Source organism: Crinia signifera, chromosome 19 (assembly GCF_055691185.1).
Source record: "Crinia signifera chromosome 19, ASM5569118v1, whole genome shotgun sequence".
Lineage (NCBI taxonomy): Eukaryota > Metazoa > Chordata > Amphibia > Anura > Myobatrachidae > Crinia > Crinia signifera.
The window spans coordinates 52946344-52958832 of record NC_139226.1 but is presented as its reverse complement, the minus strand read 5'-3'; the positions used below and the strand labels follow the sequence as shown (position 1 = coordinate 52958832).

The window sequence follows — 12489 nt, the reverse complement described above, 5'->3', positions numbered from 1 at the left end:
CTTCAGATCGGCATTGGCCTATAGAAGCCTATGGACTTCTATCATGTCTCCCTGCTGTGAGGGATCCAACCGGATCCCTCCCAGCATCCCCTGCACCACACACAACGCATGCGCAGATAGGTCCTAAATGTGGAAATCCTATCATCGTAAAGGACAGATCGTTACAGCTATTGTCTGCTAAAATCTTCAGGCATACAGTGTTCGTGAACCCCAAAATGCACGCAGAGAGCGGTGGGGTGCATCGTAAGTAAATTGCGATGCTTGTAATATCCCATCCCTGGTGTGGATATCAGTACGGATGGTGTAATTACTGCCTAACAGCGATGAGTTCATGGGTTCGATTCCCACTATGGCCCTGACTGTGTGGAGTTTGTATATTCTCCCCGTATTTGCGTGGGTTTCCTCCGTGTACTCCGGTTTCCTCCCACAGTCCAAAAATATACGGTTAGGTTAATTGTCTCTTAACAAAAATGAACCCAAGAATGTCTGTGTGTGCGTGTACATGTGGTAGGGAATATAGATTGTAAGCTCCACTAGTGCAGGGACTGATGTGAATGTGTGAATATTCTAAGTAAAGCGCTGTGGAATATGTGTGCGCTATATAAGAACCTGTTAATAAATAAATCTAATCTGAGAATTGCAAATACAGTAGTCTGCTATTAACTTAAAAAAAGACTGTTTTGGGACTTTTTAGTTCTGACCTACAGATGTGTCCTTATACTCTTTGCCTCAATAAGCCATGCGGAGCAAACGGAGGGCCTGATTCTGGAACGGGGCGGATCCGGCCCCCTTTATGATGTTCGGGGGTTTGCGCATGTACAGACACTGGCAAAGAATGGCCTCGTTGAGTTACACACACACCGGGCCGTTCGTTGCAGGGGGCGAGGGCGGCAGGAATGGGTCTCGCCCAAGGGAACGCCCAGCGTATTAAGGGCGTCTCCATGAAAACTCTGGGCACGCGGGTGAGCCGATGCAGTTGGCTGAGGACAAAGGATGTCAGCCGCCCGCCCTGTTTTCATCCAGGCGCAGGCCAATAAAAGTCAGTTACCACTGAGTTTTATTTGCGAAGGCAGGAGAAATCATTGGCCGGCGACCAACAAATCATTTCTCCTGCAGCGGAGAGATGTGTTTTCGTTATACATCCCGTTTTCATTACAATATCAAATTAATCAAGTGCAGTCTCATCAATTGTGCAACTGAAATGCATATTCACGCACAAAAGACATTTGTGGAATCAATGGTGTATGGGATATGTTGCACAGACAGGGCCATTTCTAGAGGCCGACAAGCCGTGCAGCCACCCGGGGCGCCGCACGGCTTGTCCGCACTGTTAAAACCGCTGGGGCACCAGCTCTTCCCGCCCACCGCTGCTTCCCTTCAGAGGGGTGAAGAGAGCATGTTTAGTTCTTCTCACTGGGAGATAAATTGTCTAGAAACAGCCCTGTGCACGGAGAAGGGATATTTGGCGCAAAAGTGGCAATAGCGTATGAGGAGGACACATATTTGTTTTTGTGCTATATACAGTATATACAGCAAATAAAATAAATATAGATATATATGAGAAGTATAAATACATAATCTGAAATTAATAGATACTCGTAGATAGCTTTTGTTCTTTTTTATGAAGCATAGGCACTGAGGAATTGACTTCAGGATTTTTTGGTGTGAAATTTATCTTATTTTTCTTTTTAGTTTGCAGCTTTGTAGTACACAAACGATGTCATGAATTTGTCACCTTTGAATGTCCGGGGGCCGGAAAAGGGCCGCAAGCAGATGTAAGTACTATGTGAATGAGCTTATTCTTCCTGTAAGTGCATGCCTACACACTCTGACAAATATCCCTATACATTATTCTGGTGATTATAATCTGAAGTAAGAATGACTGAAGAAAGCCTTGACAGGAATAACAGTCATTCAGCATTAACTAGTCACTTAAATGTAAATCCAGGTTTATTTTTTTCTGGATTTGAATTAACAGTTTATATGCCAAAGAGCATTAAGGCAATGAAAACCATCTGGCACTCCTTATTAACTTGAGAAAATGAGCTCATTATCCTTAACCGTTCCTTATTACATATACAATGAGATAGATAAAACATGGAATAAATCTGAATGTATGAATGACAAAGAATTGTAATGAGAGATGGGAAAAATATCCTACATAGGGCCTAATTCATACAGGATCGCAAAGAAAACATTTTCTCTAATGGACAAAACAATGCAAAGCAGGTGGGGCAAATGTAACGTGTGCAGAGAGTTAGATTTGGGGGGCGTTATTTTGTTTCTGTGCTGGGTAATTACTGGCTGCTTTTTTCTTACACTGCAGTTTTTAGATTTCAGTTTCAGCACACCTAACCCAAATCTAACTCTCTCTGCTGTATATTAGTCTAGTAGTGCTGACCTGTGCAGCCATATATAAGTTTACTAGTGCTGCCCTGTGCTGCTGTATATTAGTCTAGTAGTCATACTTGCCTACTTTTGAAAACGAGTTTGAGGGAGATTAAAATTGGAAGTAGAATCTTGTGCAGTGCATCATTGAGGGGGGGTGTCATGCTCCACCCAAAGGGCGTGTCTAGTTCCAAATATGGTGAGATTGTGAAAAGAGATTGTCAAAGAGGCATCTAGAAGTGTGGGTGTGTACTGCTACATCTGAGAGGAATCTTTTAAAAATACTTATATCCAAATGTAGATGAGCCCCAAAGCAGTTAGTAAGAGCCACTATACTTGCTAAAGTGCTGGGAAATGGTGCTGATGATTTAATGTAAATGTATCTATCTCTCATTCCTTTTTTCCCAAAAAATGTAACAGTATAATGTGGGCTAGGTGAAATGAGGGAGATTAGTAGACTAATGAGGGAGAGAGGGAGATTGCTGCTATTTCAGGGAGTCTCCTGCAGAATGCAGGAGGGTAAGCAACTATGCTAGTAGTTCTATCCTGTGCAGCCATATCCAGTAGTGCTGCCCTTTGCTGCTGTATATTAATCCAGTAATGCTGCACTGTGATGCTGTTTATTAGCCCAGTAGTGCTGCCCTGTGCAGCCATATCCAGTAGTGTTGCCCTGTGCTGCTGTATATTAGTCCAGTAGTGCTGCCTTGTGCTGCTGCATATAAGTCCCGTAGCACTGCCCTAGGCAGCTATATATAATTCCGGTAACACTGCCTGTGAGACCTTATATAAGTGCAATAGTGCTGTCCTGTGCTGCCATATAGGAGTCCAGTAGCTCTGCCCTGTGTGGCCATATATAAGTGCAGTAGTACTGTCCAGTGCTGCCATACATAAGTCCATAAGTGCTGTACTGTGCTGCTGTATATTAATCCAGTAGTGCTGTCCAGTGCTTCCGTATATAAGTCCAGTAGCACTACCCTGTGTGGCGAGATAAGTCCAGGAGCGCTGCCCTGTACTGCTGTTGAGGGAGCGGGACGTCCCGGCAGGGGACCCCATGGGTGATCAGAGATTTGGGGTCAGTGATCGCAGGTGAGCTGCTGTCAGTGATCAGAGGTGTGTGTGTGTGTGTGTGTGGGGGGGGGGGTAGCAGGTGGGGGACTGCTGTCAGTGCTGGGGGTTTGCGAAATTCTACTTTCACTGCTGGTGTGGGGATGGAGACAGGGATTCCCCTGCCACTGATTGCAGGAGGGGGCAGACAGGGGCAGGGGCGGATCCAGGAGAAAATGACAGGGGGGGGGCACCATGATTGGAGTGGTGCCAGTGTACTTGCTAAAAAAGTGGTGAGAGAGTAGGAGAGCAGAGAGAGGGCGCAAATGGGATTAAAAATAGGGCCTGGCGTTTAAAGTACACAGTCCCACCTTGGCGACAAAAGTGAAGGATGTAGTTGTGCACGCGCCGAAGGTGCACTTTGGGAAAGGGGGTGTGGCCAGTAAACAGGGAGCGTGTCCTTAAGTGTAGTGTACCACAGCCAAAATTCATATAATGCCAGGCAGAAGTGACAGCCATTGACAACTGGGCAGAGAGCGGGGGGCAGCCCTGGGGTTTATCGACACTCCGACAGGGGGGATCCCGACGGTCAGTATCCTGATGTCTGAATCCCGACTGCTGGTGCTCCAACAAGGGGGCAAGCGCAAAGAAGCCCCTTGTGGGCTCAGTGGCTCTCTACAGGTTCTATTCTCCCTCTATGGGGGTTGTGGACCCCGACAAGGGAGAATAGCCCCTGTGAGTCAGGATCCCCCGGACGGAACACCGGCAGTCGAGATACTGACTGTCGGGATCCCCCCTGTCGGAGCGTCATCCGGCACCCCTGTATTCAGAACACTGCAGGTCCCGGCTATTTGAAATAATACCCCTTTCACACCAGAAAATGAAGGAATATGGTCCCAGGATCATGCAGGGACATTCCCAGGTTGGTCCCTTTTACACCAGCCTAGTCCCTAAATTTTCTGCTGTGAGGGGGAGAGAAAACCACCTCCCCCCCCTTTAACAGGCTATTTTGTTTAACTGGCTATATCTTCAGAACCAACTGACCCATTTACATGAGACCAGTATCATATTGAAGAAGTTTTGAGTAGGCCTCGAATGCTTTTGGTCCCGTAAAACTGGGCCATTTTGTTTCAGAGTAATCTGCCCTCAAAGAGCATGACCAGCCATGAATTGACATTTCAGTAATAAAAAAGTTGGTTTACCCGCAATATCTCCGGAACCAATTGACTCATGTGGACCAGCCTTGTATCAGATTGAAGGCCCAGCGATTTGGGTTCAAATGACATCAACCAGGAGGGGGAAACCAGCAGCCATTGGAACCGGGTGGGGGGCAGAATTAGCGGATCCCATGTTATCCTATGGGGAAAACGTTCCAGATTTGCCAAGCGATATCTCCTGTTCCCGGGAGGCTAGCAACAAGTGGCTAGGCTCGTTGGAAAGCCCCAGTCCTCAGCTACAAAAGGTGATATGGCTGAAATAACAGGGGGGAGGCATGTTCCCGGGTGCCACCCCCCTGAATCTGCCCATGGACAGGGGGGGGGTTCGGTGTCATGGTACACAGAGCAGAGTGGGAGAGGGTGCAGGGGTGATGGTAATTGTGTGCTGCCGGTAAATGCAGGTTGCATTTTTTCCCATCTAGTTGACCAGACCATTTTGGGTGTTTTTCACAGTTTATATGGGAGCAAACAGCTGATAATAGTTTGCTTCCACACACTAGAGAGATTATCATTCCAACCAGCCAAAAAGTTGCCTGGTTGGAACAATATCGTTCTAGTGTATGGCCAGCATAAGTCTTTCGTATATGTCCAATGGTGCTGTCCTGTGCTGTCATATAAGTCTAGCTGTGCTGCCCAGTGCTGCTGTATAAGTCTTTTGTGTAAGTCCAGTAGTGGTGTCCTGTGCTGCCTTATAAGTCTTCCATACAAGTCCAGCCGTGCTGGCCTGTGCTGCCATATAAGTCCAGTGGTGGTGTCCCTCTGCCCTATTAGTCCAGGGGTTCTGCCAGCGGCGTAACTAGATTTTCGGCGCCCCCCTGCCGACAAGTCAGGAGGCGCCCCCCTTTAAAAAAAAACGGAGCGGAGGGGAGCCGTGGTACGGCGGTGGGGAGGGGGGGTTGTGTTTCTGTGTGTGTGTGTGTTTGTATGTATGTGTGTGTGTGTGTGTGCGCGTGTGTGCGTTACCTCTAGCCGGCTGGCCGCATCCGTCTGCGCCGGGTCCCGGGCGGCTCTCCCGTTACTGCTGCTAATGAAAAAGTGACACTTAGAAAATGGCTGCCCCCATACTGCAGACGAAAAACTGTCTGCGGTATGGGGGCAGCCATTTTCCAAGTGTCACCTTTTTGTACTAGAACAGCGCTGCGGCTGCCGGGACTCGGGAGAGCTGGGACCCGGTGGTGCACGGTACGGCGGCAGAAGGCAACTATCATCCCGCAGCCCCCCCGGCGCCCACATACCCTCAGCGCCTCCCCGCCACCGCGGGGGCTGCAGGACGATAGTTACGCCACTGGGTTCTGCTGCCTTTCTGCTGTGCCCTGTATTAAAACTATTAGCTGGTGAAGACAGACTGAAGTACAAACCACACAATTGTGGGATAAGGGGAGACCGTCAACTGTAGATCCTGGAGCAAGACTAAAGGCATAAATCCATCGGTACTCAGTGTAGTTTCACGGCGCCAGTTTACGCTACGTTTGAAGCTACGCTAATAGCGTAATCCAACGGCTGCCTTACTTGTGTAGTTTCACAGCGGCAGCCTAAGCTACGTTATCAGCGTAGCCCAACGGCTGCCTTACTTGTGTAGTTTCACAGCGGCAGCCTAAGCTACGTTATCAGCGTAGCCCAATGGCTGCCTTACTTGTGTAGTTTCAGGGCGGCAGCCTAAGCTACGTTATCAGCATAGGCTGCTGCCATGAAACTACACAAGTAACTACCGTACTATTGCCGGGAACTGCATCTCTGTCCCCGGCGTCTCTGGCAAGCCTAGTCAGCGACTCTCTCACACCGCCGGCGCCAGCATGATCCCCTCTCCGCCAAAGAGAGGGGATCATGGTGGTGCCGGCAGAGAGGTGCTCCATCTGTTTGAGACGCAGGAGCGTCTTAGACACTCCAGTAATGAGACTCTCCTACAGCAACCCTGCCGACAGGGTTAGGGGTTCTGTAGCGCGTGCGTCTCCTGTCCAAAGAGGGGTTGCAGACGCAAGTGCGTATCATTCACAGTGCAGGAGGCATTTGCCAGTGTTCCATGTTACATACTGGCAAATGCCTCCATTTTATACCCCCCACTATCCATGGGTTTTCAAACTCCTACTATCCACGGCAGCCCGAAGCATGGCGAGTGGACGCATTACGCGTCCTCCCAACTTTTTCATACCCCACTATCCATGTCGGTGTGGAGTTGATTTTATAAAGTGTGGTGAGCGCAGTGAGCCACTGAGCCCGAAGCGTGGCGAGCGGACACGGATTACACTTTTTCACACTTTACATGAACTATCATATAATCTAGAATACATCACAGTGATCCGCAGATATCCCCCGTGTGACCGGACGCCTGCCCTTAGCTCTGGCTACGCCCTTCGGGTCCACAGATAGCGGTTCCTGGTCTCACGGGACCTGGCCAATAGGGGATTCCCTGTTACCGTCAGTAACCGCCTGTTACTGACTCCGCCCACTACGCAGTGGGCGGGGTTATCGCTGCCACCACCAGACTCCTCCTACGTGGCGTCTGGAACCACGGATACCTCCTCAGGCCCAATCGCTGCCACCTGAGTACTACCTGCCTCGACACGCTGCTGGTGTCGACTGGTCCCCCACTGGTCACGGACCAGGCCTCTGCTTTGGTAGCTGGCAGAGCGGAGACTCGGAGACGCTGGATGCTATGCCCAGAACAGCCGGAGAACGGAATTATTGCAATTAATTCTGTTGGTCGCAGATGAAGCAGACTTCTTGGGCAAAAGATGGTTTATTGCCAATGGATCTGAAAAGATCCCTTCTCCTTTCAGAGGTATACAGCATACAGATGTTACAGCATTCAGATACAGGCAGAAGTACCAATACTTGGGCTCACAGGCCCTGCTTATAAAGACAGAAAACACACTGGCATTGTCAGATCCTCCCACATACATTTACAATTTGCATCTCAATCTGACATGTTACTTCCAGTGCATAACGAACCAAGATTACATACTACAAAGGATGAGTCCAATTTCCTTAGAATATATAACTTCCAGGAACAGGGGAGATATTTATCTCCTGGACATGTTTACATAAAGAAACACAAATGTCTGCATTACCAACACCTCACACAGGATGGCCTGGGTTCAGTGACCCATCACATATAGTACATAAATTTCCTTATCACCTTTTACACAGGGCTTCAGACACAGAGCCTACTCCCTGCTGTGTATTGGCCACTCACAGACCTTCTGACAAGAGGGGCAGATTAGCATTTCATTTCCTCATCACCAAGATTTGCTAAATTCCTTCCTCCAGAAATGTACAAAGTGCATTGTAAGTCCAGAATGCATCCCTCAATATTCAATACAATATACACAATATATGATGCAGTCCTAGCTCAGTGCCAAACATATATTTCATAAGTACATATAATCTGTGCCTGGTGCCCAGCAGCAGGCTACAACTTACATCAGCACTGCAGAAGGGGTCCTGTCCCAGCTCAGTGCTACTCATACAGTTTAACACATGTCAAGTGCCCTTGTTCTGAATAACGGCAAAGCACGGAGAGTTAACCCCTTCAGTGCTGCAGCCGCCATTAACCCCGTGTGCCGGGCTCTCCGGCCACACCCCGATATCCACGGCGGACTCTGGGATCCTCTTCGGTGGCGTCTCCATTCCCAGCATCTTGCACTCTCGCAATGCACCCCTAGGACCTGAGATGGTGCTGAAAAGGATCCTGAAGGCCGCCGTGGACGCCGAGGGACCATCGGGGCACCACCAAGGGACCAGGTAAGTATAGAAAAAAGAATATTCCAAAAACCGGAAAAATCCCTCGTGGTCCCGAGCATTTCAGATAGAGGATACTCAACCTGTATGAGAAAAGTTAGACATGCATTAGTTTGACATTAACAAAAGTTAGACATGCATTAGTTTGACATTAACAAAAGTTAGACATGCATTAGTACGACAGTGACAAAAGTAACGGCACATGTAAAATATTGACACGGAAAATCAATATGTGTACATGTACACCGTAAAAGTTTAGCGCTGCGCTTATCATGCTTCGGTCAAGGTGCCTCGCTGCTATCAGCACACTTTTCTATTCTCCCTCTATGCCCATTGGGATGTTAAAGTCAGTTTAAAAAAGAAGTCGGTTTTCGGGATATTGAGTGCGCTGTCATGTCTAACTAATGCAGGTCTAACTTTTGTCAATGTCGAACTAATGCATGTCTAACTTTTGTTATTGTCTAACCAATGCATGTCTAACTTTTGTTATTGTCTAACCGATGCATGTCTAACTTTTGTTATTGTCTAACCAATGCATGTCTAACTTTTGTTATTGTCTAACTGATGCATGTCTAATTTTTGGTGTCGACCTATTGACTGTCTGTCTAGACATTGTGGAAGAAATTTACTAAAGGAAATTTGTAAAAAAATAGGTGTATTTGTATCCAGAAATACACTTATTTTTAACATTTACTATCCCCAAAATACGGCAATTCATATTCGTATTGATGTGCTATCAATACGAATATGAATTACCGTATTTTCGGGATAGTAAATGTCAAAAATAAGTGTATTTCTGGATACAAATACACCTATTTTTTTTACAAATTTCCTTTAGTAAATTTTCCCCTGTCTGTCAGCCATCTTGAACCCGGTTCTAAGTTTCTAACACCACCCCCAGCAATAGTCTCATACGCATTGTGTGCAAAACGGTCAGAGCAATTGGGCAAATGCATGGCTTAATGTGACATGACAAGACAGTAAATATAAATGCAGTTGCACGAAGCAAGAGGCGTATATATATCTATCCGCTATCTGGTCATAAATGACCCGTGCACATATTTATATCAAAGTTCCTACAACTTATGCCCTTATACACCGTCAATTCACATGATACACTGTGCTTATATAAATAATCCTAATTGCCTTGCAGGTCCCTGCAGAGAGAAATTCCAGCACTTGAATCAATAACTTAACGACTAGCTTTAAAAGCGGTTGAAAAGGATTTCATTTATTGAAAATTGGCAACTGCAATTCCCAGGCATATTGTGCTAATTGGTTTATTTATTTATTTGTTGCCTTTTCTTTATAATTACATTTTTGTATATTATATCCCTTTTACCTGCCCTAACATTAATACTTCTTATGTTTTCTTCGCACATTTGCGCTGATCATTCCCTGAAGTCTATTGTCCTACTTCTAAGATCTATTATTAACGTTCAGAAAGAATGGTAAAATGACTGTTGGCTTAGGTTACCTGCCCCAATTTCACCATGCCCTTGGCCTTATTCTGGAGGAAAATACAAAAGGCAATGTAAAATATGGCAATAAAGGAATAAAGCTGAAATAAAATAAAGTCACGGTATTCATTTTAATATCAGTGTAATAGTTTATAAAGGCATACAGATGGAGCCTTCTTCAACCAGCCTTCTCTGGATATCCTTGTTGAGCCATGGCTCACCAAGGCCTATTGTTCTCAGCTGCAATACAATACATAGAACAATACAGTAGGGGATTAGCATAGGATTTAGTCCGACAGCTCTGGCTCACTTAGGGCCAGATGTATCAAGCTTCAAAAGTGATAACATGGAGAGTGATAAACAACCAACCAATCAGCTCCTACATGCCATGTCACAGGCTGGGTTTGAAAAATAACAGGTAGTAGATGATTGGCTGGTTGTTTCTCACTCTCCGCTTTATCACTTTTTGAAGCTTCATACATCTGGCCCTTAATTCTATTAAAGGGCTAGATGAGGATGGCTCTATCTGTACATTATTACATAAGCTAAAATAATTTAGGATTTGGATATTGATAAATGAATATGATCAAATTTATGTCTCCGGAACTTATGGTCACAGACTGCTCCAGGTTCATTGGTGTGCAGTGGTTAGGTCAAAACTGTCTTGATCAACAAAGCATTAGGTCGACCACTATTGGTTGACAGGCCATATGTCGACACATAAAAAGGTCAACATATCTTAGGTCAGCAGGGTCAAAAGATCGACACAAGCAATAGGTCAACATGGCAAATGTTGACATTTGAAAAGTCGACATGAGTTCTTACCATTAATTTTTTCTTACAAAATAGGACTTGTTCTTAGTTTGCCATCCCAATGGACAAAGGGAGAATATAATAGTGGGGAGCATGGGGAGCGCAGTAAGACATGTGGGGGGTCCTCTTACACTTATACATTGTCCATGTCGACCTATGTTGACAAAGATACCCCAAACCATGGAAAACTCATGTCGACATATTGCTTGTGTCAACCTTTTGACCCTGTGGACCTAAGCCATGTAGACCATTTTTCCTGTGTCAACCTATAACCTGTCAACCTATAGTGGTCAACCTAATGAGTGTCGTCCTAAGTCTTGTTGACCTACCGATTGACCCCATGTCCCCTTAACCCATTTACTGAACCTTCTGTTATATTTGAACTAGCATACCTCCCAACTGTCCCGCTTTCCGTGGGAATGACCCATTTTATGAAGACATTCCCGCATCCCACCCGGGGCCGTCAGTGTCCCGTGATGGGGACGGGGGGGTGGGTTGTGGGGGGGTGCAAGTGGTAGTCCCCCCTGTCACCCATGAATAGACACTGCCTGCATGCCCCCACATTCATGCCCCCACAGCGCCGAAAATAGTGGTGTGGCCTCACTGGAGCATCGCAAGTACAGACCACACCCCCTTCCGGCTAGGCCATGCCCCTCCCCACTAGGCCACACCCCCAAAAAATTTGACCGTGTCAGCGACCCTCAACTTACCTCTTCAATGTGGGGTGGTATGAAATAGTAATTGTCATTTCTGATTTATTTTTGCAAATCTAGATAGCAGACCATGATCTTATATACTGTAGGTATTTACCCCTCTGTCCCACAATTCACATCAAATTCGGACTACTTGTTAATGACAGGTCACCAAGCAGTGGACGTAATATGGCCACAGCCATTTTATTTATCAATATCTACCATAAATCATACTGGCAACAGGGCCACACATCACTACTGTACACTCATGTCATTGCACCATGCGCACAAAGAAAGACACATACAGTAAACCCTGTTCATGTACAGACACAGGACAGGGGAGGCCACAGCAGTATACATTTAAGCCACTGTGAATTAATGTAATAGTTTACTGACCAGGGGCAGATCCAGGAGAAAATGACGGGGCACCATGATATGGGAGGGGAAGGTTGGGGTGTTAGTGGTGCCAGTGTACATGCTAAGAGAGCGGCAAGATAGAGGAGAGCAGAGAGAGAGGGCGGGAATGGGATTAAAAACAGGCCCTGGCGTTTAAAGTACACAGGCAGACCTTGGCGGCAAAAGTGAAGGATGTAGTCATGCGCGCGCCGAAGGCACATGGTTTCTGGAAATGGGGTGTGGCCACTCAAAAGGGTGTGTGTCCTTCAGTGTAGTGTACCACAACATATACCACTTCTACACATTATGCAACAAAATACTAGACCCCATTATACTTGCAAAAAGGGGGGGTAGGGTCACTAAGAAGTGGCCCGAGGGGCGCCTGAGCCGAGCTGCTTTGCTTGAGCAGCAGTCTCTGGGTTTGGGAAGTCTAGCCCAAAAAAATAGACAGTGGAAAAGGGGGATTTGAGACTGCGCTTGCTAAATGATTATACTTGCCCCTTACACATACTGCCACACGGATTGAGCCAAAAATCACATAATGCCACACGGATGGAGCCAAAATTCACATAATGCCACGCAGATTGAGCCAAAATTCACATACTGCCACACGGATGGAGCCAAAATTCACATAATGCCACACGGATTGAGCCAAAATTCACATACTGCCACACGGATGGAGCCAAAATTCACATAATGCCACACGGATGGAGCCAAAATTCACATAATGCCACGCGGATT

At 46.5% G+C, this 12489-nt stretch overlaps 1 protein-coding gene across 1 annotated transcript in view; it reads left to right on the top strand.

Annotated features, from left to right (window-relative positions):
* Positions 1-12489, top strand: part of PRKCG (protein kinase C gamma) — a 303415-nt gene that overhangs the window by 123910 nt on the left and 167016 nt on the right. The window contains exon 3 of the mRNA XM_083162596.1: positions 1693-1775. Coding sequence (XP_083018722.1) covers positions 1693-1775 — 83 coding nt within the window. The remainder of the gene's footprint in view (positions 1-1692; positions 1776-12489) is intronic.